The 18379-nt window shown below is 44.5% G+C and overlaps 1 protein-coding gene across 3 annotated transcripts in view; it reads left to right on the top strand.

Annotated features, from left to right (window-relative positions):
- ASTN2 (astrotactin 2) overlaps positions 1-18379 on the top strand; it is a 279753-nt gene that overhangs the window by 48613 nt on the left and 212761 nt on the right. For all 3 annotated transcript variants that reach the window (XM_081967205.1, XM_081967204.1, XM_081967206.1), the window contains exon 2: positions 7392-7579. In XM_081967205.1, coding sequence (XP_081823331.1) covers positions 7392-7579 — 188 coding nt within the window. The remainder of the gene's footprint in view (positions 1-7391; positions 7580-18379) is intronic.

Here is an 18379-nt window from a genome sequence, read left to right as displayed (position 1 = left end):
CCAATAGAGATGTAACGGATTTTAATCTGGAAGGAAGGAACGAAGGGAGGGAGGGAGGGGAGAGGAGAGGAGAAGAGAGGAAAGGGAAGGGAAGGAAGGAAAAGGAAGGAGAGGGAGAGGGGGAAGGAAAGAAGGGAAAGGAAAGGAAGGAAAATGGAAAGGAAGGAAAATGGAAAAGAAAAGAAGGAAAGGAAAGCATTTTATTTTTAAACTGTGAAACACTCTTGAGATTTTTAATGAGAAATGTTAAACATTTTAAATTAAAAAATGCTTCCTGGACTTAGAAGGCTGGGCGAAATAAGGCCCGGGAAGCCATGTAACCATAGCAGCCAGTACATATGCATGCCTGATAGCTATTTATTAATTGTTAATCCGATTTTTATATCCCCCCTCCTTTATTTTTTTCCTTGATAGAGGATTGCCCACGGAGGAGCCAAGTGTGACAGGCTTATTAAGCTTAGGCAGATTCAGATCCATGCTAATCTTTGAAGATTAATCCCTTCCTCTCAGCCTCGGCCTGGGAGGCTCAGGTTTCCACACGTATGGACTTCTGGAATGTTCCATTGGCAGCCATGATGGTTGGGGACATCTGGGAGATGAAGTCCACGTGCCTGGAAGCTGAGCATGCTGGGAAATGGTGTTCTAAACAAGAAGGCCAATTCACTTCCCAACTGAACGATTGCAGTGAGTCATCCCCTTCTCTCCCTCAGGCTGGCCCCAATGATCATCTCCTATCCCCTTCTCTCCCTCAGGCTTGCCCCACAGAAACCCCTCCTACCTTATCCCCTTCTCTCCCTCAAGCTTTCCCCACAGAAGCCCCTCCTACCTTATACCCTTCTCTCCCTCAGGCTTGCCCCACAGAAACCTCTCCTATCTTATCCCCTTCTCTCCCTCAGGCTGGCCCCAATGATCCTCTCCTGTCCCCTTCTCTCTTTCAGGCTTGCCCCACAGAAACCTCTCCTATCTCATCCCCTTCTCTCCCTTTCTTGTGGGGAAGGGGAGTAGAATGTCTAAACTCCCAGCCCGCAGGCTGGATGAGTCATGCGCTGGCCATGTCCATGTCCAAGTGGCAGTTGAAACAGAGTTCTTTTCAGATGGGGAGGGGGAGTAGAATGTCTAACTCGTTAGCATCAGAGCGTGTTAATAACAATATCAGAAATACTAATGATCTGATGGCCATTTGGAAAAACCCTTTCTTAGTGAGCACCTAGAAGCCAAGAGGAACATATGTGTCAAATTTCAAGTTTGTAGGCTTTACGGTTCTGGAGATTTTGTGATGATGCGTGAGTGGTATTTGGCTTTTATATATATATGTGGGATGCAACATCTGGTTACTAAATATTCATTACCTTCAAGTACATCAAATTGCATTAGGCTTTTCATCACTCCTAAGACTCACAATGGGATTAATGCATCAAAGAGCTGGGATAAAAAATACAAATCAGGCATGAATCGAAAAAGGAGGGGATATATATTTTCCCTTCTCTCTGCATTAGCGCTCCGTTTTCAGAGCAAGGTTTACTTGAAATGATGGGTAAGCTTTGTAAATACCCAGCTTTACCTGACTTTGCTCTCTCCCTGTCCCTCCCTCTCTCTAGCTTTTCCTTTTATTATTGTTGTTATTGTTGTTGTTGTTGTTATGGAATGTCTTGGGTGTGCAGCAGATGGTTTCATATTCAATTAAATTTACAGCAGAATCTTTAAGAGCCGTTCTGGTTTTATGTGACTCAACTCTAAGATTCCTTGAGGGCTGTAAATGCTGAGATACAAACTCAGATTTCTAGCTCTTTTCATTTAAATATATATATATATCGTAATGTAATGGAGACATACATAATAGGAATATCCCATCAGGTTTTTAGGTACCCCTGTCTCAAAGGAGTGGGTTCTTAGGGAAGGAAAGTGGAATTAGAACGAAGCAAGGGGAAGATTCAGCCAGTTCGGGTCAGTTCGGGTGAGCCAGTTGTTAATTTTACATCCGGTTCGCCAAACCGGTAGTTGCAAAGACTGGCGGGCCACGCCCACCCCTCCCCTCCCAGGAGTCTCCACACAGCCTGTCTTGGATGCCAGGTTAGTGCAGCACCCGCACGGAGGCTCCGGGAGGATGAAAAATGGGCTTGCAAGATTTCCGGGAAGTCCGGAGGGCCTCTAGAGCCCAGGGGAGGCTGTTTTTACCCTCCCGGAGGCACGAGGAAAGCCACCGGAGCCTTGGGAGGGCAAGCCCCTGTCCCATGGTGCAGGAGGCCGAGTAGGCCACGCCCACCCAGCAACCGGGCAGAGAACCGGTTGTTCACATTTTTTCAATCCCACCCCTTCCTTCTTTCTTTCCTTCCCTCCTTCCTTTCTATCTCCCTTCCATCTTTCTTCCTTCCTTCCTCTCCTTCCTTCCATCTTCTTTCTTTTTTCTTCCTTCCTTCCTTCCTTCCTTCCTTCCTTCCCATTCTTCATATGTTTTATCCTGGAACGAAGACCATCCTTTCAGGTTCCTAATTCTGTGCTTCCTTAACGGATGCGTTTGTTGGCTCTCAAGGGCCAGGAAGTGAGGCCGGCCTTAAAAGCGAATATCTGTAGAGGTTGCCACTGCAGTCCATTTCCCTTCTTCCATCCTTGTCAGATGGTTTCCCCCCCAGGGATACTTCTCCCCCTCCCCTTCTGCTCGAGAAACAACATCTTTCGGGTTTGAAGGATCTTTCATGCCGAAACACATACAAGCCCTGCCTGACAGCTCTGAGACTGGGATTCTGGTTTTGACTAATGCAGTGCAAAACAAGGTCTTTGCGCCTTCCCCTAGGTATTCTGCTTCCTTTTTTTTCTTTTCTTTCTTTCTTCTTGCCTTCCATCTTCTATCCATTCTTCCTTCCTTCTTTCTTTCTTTCTTTCTCTCTTTCTTTCCCTTCTTCCTCCCTCTCTCTCTCCTTTCTTTCATCTTCTTTCTTTCTTTCCCTCCTTCCTTCCTTCTTTCCTCTCTCTCTTCTTCCCTCCATTCCTTCCTTCCATTTTCCTTCCTTCCTTCTTTCCTTCCTTCCTTTTTATCTTCCTTCCATCTTCCTTCCTTCCTTCCTTCCTTTCTTCCTCCCTCTCTCTCCTTCCTTCCATCTTCTTTCTTTCTCTCTTTCTTTCCCTCTTCCTTCCTTCCTCTCTCCTTCCACATTCCTTCCTTCCATCTTCCTTCTTTCTTTCCCTCCTTCCTTTCTATCTCCCTTCCTTCCTTCCTTCTTTCCTCTCTCTCTCCTTCCATCTTCTTTCTTTCTTTTGTTATTTCAACCCATTCTTCATATGTTTTATCCTCCAGGCCTCTAATTATCTTTGTTGCTCTTCTCTGCCCTCTTTGTACAGTCTTGGCTCTCTCTATTTTGTGGCAACCGCTTAGATATTGGAAGACTGCTATCATGTCTCCCCTAGTCCTTCTTTTCATCAAACTAGACATACCCAGTTCCTGCAGACGTTCTTCATACGTTTTATCCTCCAGTCCCCTAATCATCTTTGTTGCTCTTCTCTGCACTCTTTCTAGAGTCTCCACATCTTTTTTACACCGAGGCGATCAAGACTGGATGCAGTATTCCAAGTGTGGCCTTACCAAGTTGTTATAAAGTGGTATTAACACTTCACATGTTTTTGATTCTTTATTTTATCTTATTTTATTTTATTTGTCAAGCATGTATTAGGTAACAGATATACTAAGTATAAACATGATTGTGAACAAAGTAAATGGATACAAATGAAAGGGAACAGTAGATCAGAGACGGTAGACACGCTGGTGTGCTTATGCACAGCCCCTTACAGACCTCTTAGGAATGGGGTGAGGTCAACAGTAGACAGACTAAGGTTAAAGTTTTGGGGGTTTGGGGAAGAAACCACAGAGTCAGGTAGAGCATTCCAGGCATTGGCCACTCTGCTGCAGAAGTTGTATTTTCTGCAATCGAGTTTGGAGCGGTTTACTTTAAGTTTGTATCTATTGTGCGTTGTTGTGGTTGAAGCTGAAGTAGTCATTGACAGGTATGACGTTGTAGTAGATAACTTTATGTACTACGCTTAGGTCAGATTGAAGGTGGGCGTAGTTCTAAATTGTCTAAGGCCAAACTTTTGAGCCCGGTGGCCATAAGGGATTCTATTGCCTCCAGAATTTGTGAATGCCCCAACACTGGAAGTCTTTAAGAAGATGTTGGATAGCCATCTGTCTGAAACGGTATAGGGTTTCCTGCCTAGGCAGGGGGTTGGACTAGAAGGCCTCCAAGGTCCCTTCCAAGGAGTGGAGGATTCTTCTCGTCAAATATCTCTGGATCTGCTCAGTCAATGTCTGATATACAGTGCTCCAGGCAGATGAGCTGTATTCAAAGATCGGTCTGGCAAAGGTTTTGTATCCTCTGGTTAGTAGTACAGTGTTACCAGAGAAGAAACTATGCAGGATTAGATTAACAAGTTTTGAGGGGGGGGATCAAACCCAGAAACAAATGTATTTCCGTTTAGCTTTGAAAAAAGAAGTACAGAAGAAATTATATGCCTTTTAATGTTTGAGGGTTTTTTCCCTCCAGATTTTCTGCTAGGCTGTTTTATTCAATAGTCCCTGGTCAACGGAAACCTCTGCAGATGAATAAAAAATGGGATTGTGTGATTTGGAGATTGAAAATCAAAAAAGCCCCGTAAATAATTTTTGAGAGCTCCCAGCAACCCTGTTGAAACACCGGTATTATAAATAAAAGTAATGTACTTGAGGCTGAATTACAACCTAAACAAGTCAGGAGAAAGTCATAGAAGTGGATCGCGATTGGTAGGTAGCGGGGAAACAGGAAATCAATAACTTTTGTGTGTCCAGTCTAGTGAAAAGAAGGATGAAGGGTTGACGTGATGGCAGTTCGAAATCACGTAAAAATGCAAGTAGAAAAATAGGAACCACAAATGATGGGTTGAAACTGACCAAGGAGAGATTCAACCTAGAAATAAAGAGGAACTTTCTGAAAGAACAATCAACCCATGGAACAGAAGTTGCCTTCGGAAGTTATGGGAGCTTCATCCCTGGAGGCTTTCAAGAAGAGACTGGACTGCCATTGGTCAAAAATGGTGTAGAGTCTCCTGCTTGAGCAGGGGGTTGGACTAGATGACCTATAAGGTCCCTTCCAACTCCGTTAAAATCTGAGGAATGTTTAAAAAAATATATGTAATGCTCCCCCAGGAAGGAGAAACTGCGGTTTGCCCAGATATTCCTCCTTCGGTCTGGTTAATCTCCACTTGTCTATAAGTCAGACAGGATGATGTCGTTAATATAATTAATGTAGAATTGGAACAATTCATTAAGATTCACCAACTTATCAGAAATCAATGCTGATAGGGAAACATGCAAGGAAGAAGGCTTTGCTTTGTTTTAAACTTGTGTTCCTGCCTTTTGCTCGATTGAGTGATAAAAGGAATTCATGGACCTCTGATGGGTTTTTCATTCAGTGGAGTTTAAAGAAGCAATTGTCCCTTTTGTCTGGTTATCAAAGGATCCTTCGGCTAATGAGAAGCAAAACTTCTGTTCTTGTAGAAGCAAAAGGGGGTTGAATGCTAAAATTCGGCACGGTGCGGCCATTTAATTGGGAATAGTTTTTCATTACTCCCCAAACTGGGCCATACAGTTGTTGTTCTGAGCAAGGCTTCACCAAATCACGAAGCAGATCCTTGTCCCTTTTTATGAAGCGCGTGTGAATTCCTCTCGTTCGCATCCAGCAAAGTCCCGGCAAACAGTCTTTCAAGGGTGTATTTACAACCACAGACCTTATCAGGCTTGGAAAGCTGCCAGGCCAATATCTTCCAAACGCAACGGCTGTACAAGAAAACACTTGGCAAGGAGTCTCTGAGAGTCACGGACAAATCTTCACACTAATGAAGCAAACTAATTGTCTCCTGCAAACTCCACTCCCCTTTCGCTCCTCTTTTATTTCCTCTGGGAGGGGCCGTTCATTGTCCACCTGTGGCCTTACTCCCAAGTCGACCCCTGTTCTTTAGCTGCCCCCTTTGTCTGGCAATTCTGCGCATGCGCACACTGGGAACAGGCTCCAGCTGTTTGTCTGCCTCACTGATGTCTGACTCTGAAGGCAGCTGATAACTGGCATACGGCTCTGCCCCCCTCTCTGCCTCCGACACAGAGCCCTCATCCGAGCCTTTTCCAGACTCCAGGACTGGCGACTCCCCAACCTCCTCACTGTCCAAATCTGCTGCCAGCTATGCTGGCGGGCCACAGCATTGATTGATGAGATCCACAATTAACAAATAAGATAACTTCCCATTTCACTTTAAGCATTTTTGTCTTTCTAAGTCTTTGCTGCTCTCTTGGAGACATGACAATGTGAGTAAGGCCAAATTATTGAATTGATTATAATTGGTTAGCATTTTTCTAGCACCTCAGCGCATAGTACCCAAAGGTGCTTTTTCAAAAGATAATTGGGTTTTCCTTTGTTTTTTCCTTGAAGACGTTTCGCTTCTCAGTCCAAGAAGCACCTTCAGTTGTGAAGAACAGTTCTGAAGACTTCTTATCCAAGAAGCCTCGACAGTTATGAGAAGTCTTCAGAACCGTTATGAGAAGTCTTTGAAACTGTCCTTCAGAACTGAAGAAGCTTCTTGGATGAGAAGTCTTCAGACTGTTCTTCAGAACTGAAGAAGCTTCTTGGATGAGAAGCCTTCAGAACTGTTCTTCAGAACTCCAGAAGCTTCTTGGATGAGAAGTCTTCAGACTGTTCTTCAGAACTCCAGAAGCTTCTTGGATGAGAAGCCTTCAGAACTGTCCTTCAGAACTCCAGAAGCTTCTTGGATGAGAAGTCTTCAGAACTGTTCTTCAGAACTCAAGAAGCTTCTTGGATGAGAAGCCTTCAGAACTGTTCTTCAGAACTCCAGAAGCTTCTTGGATGAGAAGTCTTCAGACTGTTCTTCAGAACTCCAGAAGCTTCTTGGATGAGAAGCCTTCAGAACTGTCCTTCAGAACTCCAGAAGCTTCTTGGATGAGAAGTCTTCAGAACTGTTCTTCAGAACTCAAGAAGCTTCTTGGATGAGAAGCCTTCAGAACTGTTCTTCAGAACTCCAGAAGCTTCTTGGATGAGAAGCAAAACGTCTTCAAGGAAAAACAAAGAAAGTCCAGATTTCTTTTGGGAAAAAAAAAGAGCACCTTTGGGACTTATGTGCTGATATGCTAGAAAAATGCTAACCGATTATTTTTTCAAAAAGCTCGTTTGGGATAACCATGACCTGGTCGAAATACACCAGGTCCTTTCTCCAAGGATAAAGGAACATGACGGGGTAACGTGGACGAGATAAGAAAGGAATAGCAAAATTAAAAATACAGTTGCAAACCAGAATGAATGACAGAGATGAGCGCTTTTAGCAATGTATAAAAATACTTCGTTCTATTTTAATTCTTGCAGAGATGTCGGGAACGGTGACGGATCTTTCTCTGGTGCACTGGAAGCAGCAGTGGTTGGAAAATGGCACCCTCTACTTCCATGTGTCCATGAGCAGCGCCGAACAGCTTTCCCGGGCCACACCGCCAAGCCTTCAAGAACCTTCGGAGATTGTGGATGAGCAGATGCATATTCTACATGTGTCTGTCATGGTAAGTGGCTTCTTCTACAACTGGGGTGTCCATCTCGATTTCATTGAGGGCCGCATCGTGGTTGTGTTTGACCTCAGGGAGGGGGATGCAGTAGGCATGGCCAGGGTGGATGTGGCCAGCTTGACACCACTCGTGTGGTGGCCAAAATGCTATGGCAGGACTTCCCTCAGGCCCTCCTCACTCTCATTATACTCTCCTTCCTTCCTTCCTTCCTTCCTTCCTTCCTTCCTTCCTTCCTTCCTTCCTTCCTTCCTTCCTTCCTTCCTTCCTTCCTTCCTCTCCCTCTCTTTCACTTTCTCTTTCTCCCTCTCTTCTCTTTCTCTTTCTTTCTTTTCTTTTCTCTTCTCTCCCTCCCATCCTTTCTTTTTTTCCTCCCTCCCCCTCTCTTTCTCTTTCTCTTCCCTCCCTCCCTTCTATTTCTAGAGTAGAAGGGATGGGGTGGGGTGGGGTAGAATAGAGTAGATTAGATTAGAGTAGAATAGATTAGAGTATAGTAGAGTAGAGTAGAGTAGAAGGGACCTTGGACATCTTCTAGTCCAGCCCTCAGCTCAAGCAAGAGAACCTATACTATTTCAGATAAGTGACTGTCTAGACTTTTCTTAAAAAACATTTATTTTGTTTTTATTATTATTATTTTTAAATAATACCTTTCATAATTTCCATTCAATCCCAACCCAGGGGGCGGGGGTAGGGGGGCGGGACACGGACCTCTTGAGGCAGGGAAGATAGAGAGAAGAGATAGGACCCAATGGCCTCTTTTGTGGAGGAGAACAAAGCCACAGAAAAAACGAAGTCTTAATTTTGCATGATTAAAAGAAGAACACGCCTCACAAGGACATCAATTTGCTTCTCTTTGAAGGTGTTGGTTAAGCTCTTTCCGAAGTACTGCTCCAGAGGGATTTGAGAATGTTCCTTTTGATTTGCATTGAGCTCATCTGCCAAAGAACTCGACTTCGGATTAATTTTAAGCTTTACATAATGGTATAATCAAATTCCTCATGTCTCAAAACCAGCTCGGGCTGGCCCACAGGAGCTTGGAGATGTGTAGACTGGGGGGGGGGGAGGATGTGTGACACAGAGAGGAAGGGTGAACTTTGATTGTCTAATGGACAATCATAGTAGGTGAACTGTAGGCTTGATAGCTACCAACCTGCATTCAGTCAAGGCTGTGTCTGTGAGAGAAGTGCTCGCCAAATTCTTGATACTATCCAAGTTTGATTGCTCCAATAACACAAGTGTCAGTTTGTCATTTTCGTTGTTTGTTCTTCTTCTTTTTTTTAACAGTTTATTTATACACTAGCTGTTAACCCGGCATTGTCCCGTTATGTATTTATCCCAATCCTGTATTAGCGGGAGCCCCCTTGTGGAGCACTGTGCTGTGCAGTAGAAGCTTTTTTAAGGCACAACAGGCTGTATCTTAACAGAACTTGAATCCAAAATGCACATTATTACTGTTGAAAGTAATGTGACTTGACACTATAGATATTATTGAGTCCTTTTCATTTCAGTGGTCCAAGCATTCCACAGTTATGCTACAACACACGCACATACGCAGCCATTTTTATATATAAAGATTTTCATTTAACATATATAAGTGCTTTGTGAACAGTGTATTGTCTGAGTCAATTTGCTTACATAATAATACTTTTCCAGCTCCTAATTTCTACCTCTATTATCCAGCCATTTATAAAACAAGTCCCATGTTTGAAAATACTCTGTATCTTCCTTTTCTTTTATCTTTAATGTCAATCTGTCCATTTCTGCACAATCTTTGTATATCTATACAATCTATGTATGTATGTATGTATGTATGTATGTATGTATATATGTATGTTTGTATTTGTGTTACAACCCCTGGTGTACACACACACACACACACATATATATATATATGTGTGTGTGTGTGTGTGTGTCTGTGTGTGTGTGTGTGTGTGTGTCTGTGTGTGTTGTATTTGTACTGATAAATAAATAAAGGGAGACTAGTATAGATCTATTTCGAGCTAATTAGCTCTCATCAGCTAGCCATACCCTTACTGGGATTCGAACCTGGGCTGTATGTGTGTGTGTATATGTATATATATGTATGTATGTATGTGTGTGTGTGTGTGTGTGTGTGTATGTATGTATATATATATATATATATATATATATATATATATATATATATATATATATATATATATATATATATATATATATATATATATATATATATATATATATATATATACATACATACATACACACACACACACACATACACATATACACACACACATATATATACATATACATATACATACATACATACATACATACATACATACATACCCAAAGGGGTCCCGACCGACAGGTTGAGAACCACTGATCTAAATTAATCATGCAGAAGAGTTCATCTATCTCTCCCCCTCATCTCTCATCTCTCTCTTCTTTCTTCTCTCTCCCTCTTCTCTTTTCTCTGACTCTCATCTTTCTCTTCTCTGTCTCTCTTCTCCCTTCTCCTCTCTCTTCTCTCTTTCTCTCTCACTTTTCTCTCCCTTTCTTCTCTCTCCCTCTCCCCCCCTCTCGTTGGTGTGAAGAGACATGCAATAGAATTCAAATAGCAGTCCTAGAATTAGCTCATCCTCTCACCCACCTGTCTGACAGGCAGCATCAGCGAAAAATTCTGAAGGGATGCTGCTTTTGTCTCAGAAGTGATGGAAGAAAATATCATAAGCAAACAAACAAAAACCCTCAGTGAGTATTTATAATGAAGGGAAATTGTAATTAAGCAGGTGGGGGCAGGGAGATAGGAAGCAGCAAGGCGACTGAGTGACACATTTTGTTTAATCCAACACTTTATATGGGAAGACTAATTAGTGGCTCTAAATGTTTTGACACAAGAAGCCCAAATAATCATCATAAAACAAATCAGACATATGCCCAGGACCTTGAAATGACAGATGACAAACTGAGAAGTGACAGGTTGCTTTCTCATGCTAGGAAAATGGAAGAATTACAGCTTCTGAAATCCTCTCTACTTCCGGAGAAGGGAAGCATTCCAATTTATCAAAGGCAAAGCAAACATTAATTGCAGCTGGCTGGTAAATGCTCCAACCGCCTTGACCTTCATTGAATTTTAATCCCAAACAGATAAGATTTACTTCGGCACACCAGAAGAAACAACACAATTAGAAACTCAAATGACAGCCAAGATTATGGGTAGGGGGTGGGGTGGGTGTTTGGGGAGCGCAGAGTAGGGGCGAGCGGGCATAACGACAAAAATATATTGATTCCTTTGTGTTTTAGATTGCGGAAATAATGAGCAGGGTTGCGCGTGGCATGAAATAGGGGAGATGTCTGCTTTCCTTTCAAAGCGGGAAGGAAATGGTCACGCTTCAGAGAAGCTGATGAATTGTTTTGAGGATTTGGAAGTGTCTGCGGAGATTCTCCATCATCCATGGTTGTCCCAAAGGTGCTTTTTTTTTCAAGCGGCAACTGGACTTCCTTGTTTTTTTCTTTGAAGATGCTTCACTTCTCATCCAAGAAGCTTCTTTGGAACTCTTCAAAGGAATTTGGGTCGCCACGATGTACAAAAGATGATGAGACTCTAGAAAGAGGTCAGAGAAGAGCAACCAAGAGGATTAGGAGACTGGAGGCTAAAACATAGGAAGAATGGTTGCAGGAACTGGGTAGGTCTAGTTTAATAGAAAAGAAGGACTAAGGGAGACATGATAGCAGTCTTCCAATATCTCAGGGGTTGCCACAAAGAAGAGGGAGTCAAGCTATTCTCCAAGGCACCTGAGGGTAGAACAAGAAGCAATGGGTGGAAACTCATGAAGGAGAGAAGCAACTTAGAACTGAGGAGAAACTTCCTGACAGTTAGAACAATTAATCAGTGGAACAGCTTGCCTCCAGATCTTGTGAATGCTCCAACAATGGAAGTTTTTAAAGGAGATGTTGGATAATCATTTGTCTGAATGGTGTAGGGTTTCCTGCCTAAGCAGGGGGTTGGACTAGAAGACCTTCAAGGTCCCTTCCAACTTTGTTATTCTATTCTATTCTATTCTATTTAATTCTATTCTATTCTATTCCATTCCATTCCCAATTCCTTATTCTGTTCTGTTCTGTTCTGCTCTATTATGAAAAACAAAGTCCAGTTGCCTTTTGAAAAAGCAAAACGTTAGGGCTTGGAAGAACTGAACATTGGAAAGTCTTGGGTCTTTTAGGTTTTAAATGCAGCAAAATCCCAGCAGGATTGTGAGTAGGGCAAGGCACCACTTCCCTTTAGCAGCCTGCTTGCCCACATGTTGTCCATGTCTTCCCTTACTATCCTTGGTTGATGCTTCAGTGTAGCATCATTCATCAGCCTGCCTTTCCCAGTTATTTCTCGCACTTTCTGTTCCTTACTGTTCTAAGCTGCCTCCATATCTCAACTTGGCTTCCTCCACTGGGATGCCTCTCCAATCTGCCCAGGGTCTTCCTTTCCTTATACCCACCTTGGCTTTCTTCCTGTCCCTCAACAATTTTCACACGGGTGAAGCATTCCTATTTCAACCCAATGTTCTTTCATTTAAAAGTTAACTTAGGACATGAAGACTAATCTCTCTCCCGCTCTTCCTCTCTCTCTCTTCTCTCTCCCCCTTCTATCTCTCTCTCCCCTTTTCTCTTTTTCTTTGTCTTTCTCTCTCTCTTTCTCTCTCTCTCTTCTCTTTCTGTTTCTCTCTTTCCCTTTGTCTTTCTCTCTTCCTTTTTCTTTTCCCCCTCTCTCATCTTCTTTCTCCTTCTCTCTCTCTCTTCTCTCTTTCTTTTTCTCTCTTAGTCTTTTTCTTCTCTCCCACTTTTCTCTTTTTTTCTCTCCCCTCTCTCCCCCCTTCTTTCTTCTGCTTCTCTCTCTTCTCTCTCTCTTTTCTCTTTCTCTTTTTCTCTTTGTCTTTCTCTCTCTTCTCTCTCTTCTCTCTTTCTCTTTCTCTCTTTGTCTTTCTCTCTCTTCTCTCTCTTTCTTTTTCTCTTTGTCTTTCTCTCTCTCCTCTCTCTCTCTTCTCTTTTCTCTCCCCCCTCCCTCTCACTATTTTTTTAAAAAAATGGATGGAGGATACCAACCACTGTTAAGCCTCAAGGTGAGGTTGCTGACCAGCCACCATTTTGAGGGGAGAATTGTTTTGAAATGAATGTGTAATTGTTTTCTTCTCATGTATTACCAGAGGTAATTTAAGCCTTCTAAATAATTTTGCTCCAAAGAGAATTGTGCCGCCTAATGAAAATCCCATTTCCAAAAAGCAAATACGGTGCGGGTTCTAATTGACTTAATCCAAAACAAGTTGCAATGCTCCAAAATCAGCAAGGGGAATGAAATATACACACAACACTACACACACACACACACACACACACACACAGGGAGAGGGAGAGAATTATTTTCCCTATCTGCTCTTGTTCGATTTAATATAAATGGATTTTCTTTGAAAAGAGAAACAGATTGGTGAAGAAATTCTCACGGGTAGAAGTGTGCCTTTGCTTAGGGAGAAGGTGACTAGCTGGGGATTAAAAATTAATGAAAAGGAATGGAAAGAATAGGGAATTACTTCCTTCTTTGCACGACACCACAACGGGGCAGGAATATATGTATTTCTTTTTTTAAAAAAAAACCTGTGATCTTCTAGAGACACTGTTATCTTATAATGACTCCAACTCTGCTTAAGGAAAGATTCTGAATACATCCATAAAGTTTCACTAACAATGGTTTTGTGTGTATGTCTGTGTGTGTGAGAGAGAGAGAGAACAAGAGAGAGAGAGAGAGAGAGACACAGAGAGGAGAGAGAGAGAGAGAGCAGAGTGGAAAAAACAAGAGATAAAGAGAGAGAAAAAGAGAATGAGTGAGAGAGGAGAGAGACAATGAGAGAAAGAGGGGAGAGAGAAAGAGTGGGGAGGGAATGGAGATTTTACAGTATCCTTCCCCTGGAGTGGGGAGGGAATGGGGATTTTGCAGTATCCTTCCCCTGGAGTGGAGAGGAAATGAAGATTTTACAGTATCCTTCCCCTGGAGTGGGGAGGGAAAGGAGATTTTGCAGTATCGTTCCCCTGGAGTGGGGAGGGAATGGGGATTTTACAGTATCCTTCCCCTGGAGTGGGGAGGGAAAGGAGATTTTGCAATATCCTTCCCTTGGAGTGGGGAGGGAATGGAGATTTTGCAGTATCGTTCCCCTGGAGTGGGGAGGGAATGGAGATTTTGCAGTATCCTTCCCCTGCCACGCCCGCCATGCCATGCCCACAGAACCGGTCGTTAAATAATTTGAATCCCACCACTACCCAGCAGCCCACCCCTGATAACATCCATGGTGCGTTCAAGGAATGTGCAGTCTTTAGACATGGTTTGGGAAGTCCTTGTCCTAGATAAGTAGCCCCCGAAGACCCATTCTGTCTGGTTAAGCAGTGAGCGTGGCCTGTCGTGCCCTCAAGCTCCATCATCATTCATGCCTGCCGTGAGCTTGTCAGCGCATCTCCCGGTCATCAAAATTAATTATTTGAACTTGGCGACCTCGTCCCCATGGCAGGAGGAGACTCCGAAGTCGGCAGTAAACTGTTCGGGAATGACAAGTCCCAGCCTCGGCCCCGAGGAGAAGTGACAGTTGCAGTAGGCACAGCAAAGGAAGAACCACAAATGAAATTCTGTTGTTGTTGTTGTTGTTGTTGTTGTTGTTGTTGTTGCTTCCTGCCAGGAAACTGGGGCAAGACATGGCATCTTCAACCATCAGACCACAGTGGTGGAACTGAGAAGCTTTCCATCCCCATCAATAGCAGTAGCAGATTTATATACCGCTTTGCAGAGAGATGCGGTGGCTCAGGGGCTAAGACACTGAGCTTGTCGATCAGAACAGCAGGCAGTTCGGGGGTTCGAATCCCTAGCTCCGTGTAAAGGAGGGAGCTCCCTTGACTCGTCCCAGCTTCTGCCAACCTAGCAGTTCGAAAGCACGTTAAAAAATGCAAGTAGAAAAATAGGAACCATCTTTGGGGGGAAAGGAACAGCGTTTTGTCCGCCTTTGACATTGAGTCATGCTGGCCACATGACCACGGAGACGTCTTCGGACAATGCTGGCTCTTCGGCTTTGAAACGGAGATGAGCACTGCCCCCTAGAGTCAAGAACGACTAGCACATAAGTGAGATGGAGGCAACCTGTTCCACTTCTTCTTACTGTCTGAAAAATCCTTCTACCCCTTGTTTCTTACCCTGCCCTCAGTGTTTCTACCCTTTTTAGCTACAAATGGACATTGGAAACATTATGATGGTCACTGCAAACGCTTCCTAAAATAGCTTCTTGTTGACTGAAAGCGTGCTCGGTCCTCCTTTAGGGAAGGATGGGATTTGGAGAGGAAAGCCAATGAATGAATGAGCTGGAAGGGACCTTGGAGGTCTTCTAATCCAGCCCCCTGCTCAAGCAGGAGAACCTAGACCAGGGATGGCGAACCAGTTGGCCTGCATGTCGGAAACCAGAGGAGCAGTTGGCGTGAGTATAGAGAGGCTTCTATACTATTTCAGATAAGTGACTATCTAGAATCCCCTTAAAAACATCCAGTGATTTTGTTGAAGTCGCCAGCTTGTTGTTAAGACTGAAAGCATACTCAATTCTCCCTGGGAACGGATGAGGTTTTGGAGAAGAAAGCCAGAGAGATCCTTTTTTTTTTTTTTTTTTGGAAATGGCAGGGTTTTAAAAGAGGCGGTGCGTTTCACAGAAGCGAGACTCAGCCGCCGGAGAGGGGAGCCTTCTCCTCGCACGCACCCCTCCAGGCCTTTCGATCGCGGTATGGAGAGAGACACCTGTGTACGCATTCTGGAAAAAAGAAGTTCTGAAAAAGAAGCCCAAGGCAGTGAATTAAACTTTCTGCTCTGCACCTCGGCGAGTTGAAACTCAGAGGAAAGAAGGGGAAATTTTTAGAAGCTTCTTGCAGACAAGTTAACTTTCCCATCTCGAATTATCCGTGCTTTGGTTGCTAAAGTTCAGGCTTCGAGAAGAGATAGTGCCTCCTTCCTCTTCTCCAAAGCGTGCCTCGGTTGTGGCCCACCAGCAGAGCTGGCAGCAGATTCGGACAGTGAGGAGGTTGGGGAGGAAGATGGGCCAGTCCTGGAATCTGGGGAAGGCTCGGATGAAGGCTCTGTGTCGGAGGCAGAGAGGGGGGCAGGGCCATATGCCAATTATCAGCTGCCTTCAGAGGCAGACATCAGTGAGGCAGAAGAACAGCTGGAGCCTGTTCCCAGTGTGCGCATGCACAGAGTTTTGATGCAACTTAGAAACATGTCATGTCAGCCCTGATTCTCAATGAAGATTCGTGGTTTATACTAATATCTGAACTGAATATCCCCATGTATGGTTTGAGAGAGAGGAACGTGGTGGCTCAGTGGCTAAGACACTGAGATTGTCGATTGAAAGGTTGGCAGTTTGGCAGTTCGAATCCCTAGCGCCGCGTAACGGAGTGAGCTCCCGTGACTTGTCCCAGCTTCTGCCAACCTAGCAGTTCGAAAGCACATCAAAAATGCAAGTGGAAAAATAGGAACCACCTTTGGTGGGAAGGGAACAGCGTTCCGTGCGCTTTCGGCGTTGAGTCATGCTGGCCACATGACCACGGAGACGTCTTCGGACAGCGCTGGCTCTTTGGCTTTGAAACAGAGATGAGCACCGCCCCCCTAGAGCCGGGAACGACTAGCACAGATGTGCGAGGGGAACCTTTATCTTTTACCTTTTATTTTTGGGGAAATGACACCTTGGAATCTTGTTGATAATCCTAGCACATATATTTTTCCCCAACTTTCCTGCTTCCTGCTCCTGATGCTGGCAGAAATGTAGTTTCCGATGATGGTTGAGGGACAGAGCTGAGAATTTCTACTGTTGGTAGTTTTCCTTTTCTTAGCTTCTCCTCTTTTCTCCCCCGGGAAGGTCTGCCCGCCCCAGCTTGCTGCTAACTCCATCCTACAAGGAGGTGTTAATGACTTTTTAACACTGTATAAAGGCAGATTGGCATGCTGGGTTGAAATCCATGTTCTTTCTGGGTTTTAGGGACAGGACTCTCTATTATAGCACAGAGGGGGGCCCTGACGCCATCTCTCCTTCTTACTCTCTGCATGATTTGAAAGCTTCACATTTTCTCTCAACCTCTTGTGATCTGCCAGCGGGCATTGGAGCTGGCAGCAGATTCGGACAGTGAGGAGGTTGGGGGGGAACCTGGGCCAGTCCTGGAGTCTGGGGAAGGCTCGGATGAGGGCTCTGTGTCGGAGGCAGAGAGGGGTTCAGAGCCGTCTGACAGTTATCAGCTGCCTTTGGAGTCAGAGATCAGTGAGGCAGAAGAACAGCTGGAGCCTGTTCCCAGTGTGCTAATGCGCAGAGTGGCCAGACGAAGGGAAGAGCTAAAGAACAGGGGTCGACTTGGGAGTAAGGTCCCAGGTGGACGATGAATGGCCCCTCCCAAAGGAAATAAAAGAGGAGCGAAAGGGGAGTGGAGTTTGCAGGAGGCAATCAGTTCACTTAATTGGTTCGCGACTCTCCGAGACTCCTTGCCAAGTTCTGCAGAGATCGGCCTGGCAGCTTTCCAAGCCAGATAAGGTCTGTGACTGTAAATCCTCCCTTGAAAGACTTTGCTGGATGCGAATAAGCAGAATTCACAGCCAATTAATAAAAGAGGGTTTTTGTGTCGGGACACGGAGTTTGCAACTGCTTTGTTTAATGACTGTGCATAGTTGTGACAGTGAAGAAGAAGTAACTTTGCAAACAGTGCTTGTATTGCAAAACCTTCGTGGGCCTGTCAACCAAAGTAAGACAGAAGCAAGATCACAAGCCCAGTTGGGCTTTAACTTGTTAACCACTCGTCTTAGCAACCAGATCGCTGGTCCTAATATGGCCGCTAACTGAGGACCACTGCAGAGAACGTGCTACCTAGCTGAGTAAGGTTTAGCTCCTGGGAAGGGAGCTGCAAAAGCTGGCGCATACTGATGCATTAAGCAAAGAAGATTATTTTTTTCCCAAGTAGAGGGATTAAATTCCTCTCTCTTTTTTGGGGGCCAAAGTGGCCCCTTAGTAAATTGCAAGTGTCTTCCTCCCCCCCCCATTCCCTCTGTTTCTTCCTCTCCCTTCTTTGCCTCCTCATCCCATATTCCTAGAGCTGCCAGTTTCTCCAGGCGCCAGACGAAGCCTCAAAAGCGAAGAGTGAGGAGACAGCTTGGAGGCAGCTTTTCTAACCAGCTGTCTCTTGCAGACATTTTTCTCCGGCTTGGTGCCTGCAGATCCTTTCCTGCTTCATCGTGGCATGGTCCAGCCAGCTATCTTGTCTGACCGTTCCTGTCCTTTATTTTTGGAGCAGGTTTCCTCTTTTGCTTCGCACCCCAGGGCATTTTTGAGCATGTCAGAAAGTTCTCATATCTAAGCGTTCCGATATCTGAGGGGCTAAAACCTATGAAGAACGGCTGCAGGAACTGGGTAGGTCTAGTTTGATGGAAAGAAGGACCAAGGGAGACAGGATAGCAGTCTTCCGATATCTCAGGGGCTGCCCCAAAGAAGAGGGAGTCAAGCTATTCTCCAAAGCACCTGAGCGTAGACCAAGAAGCAACGAAATCCCAGAATCCTCAATAAAAGTAAAGTAATCGGCCATGCCTGCTAGGGGGATTCTGGGAGCTCACTGGAAGATGGAGAACTGCAAATGTGAAGAAGTGCATGCTGTCTTCTCTGTTTCTTCTCCTCTCCTTCTCCTTCCTTCCTTCCTTCAACATAATCTGCTGTTCTCCTCCTCCTCCTCCTCCTCCTCCTCCTCCTCCTCCTCCTCCTCCTCCTTTTTCTC

Source organism: Natrix helvetica, assembly GCF_964273705.1.
Source record: "Natrix helvetica genome assembly, chromosome: 15".
Classification (NCBI taxonomy): Eukaryota; Metazoa; Chordata; class Lepidosauria; order Squamata; family Natricidae; genus Natrix; species Natrix helvetica.
This window is presented reverse-complemented; position numbering and strand designations above follow the sequence as displayed.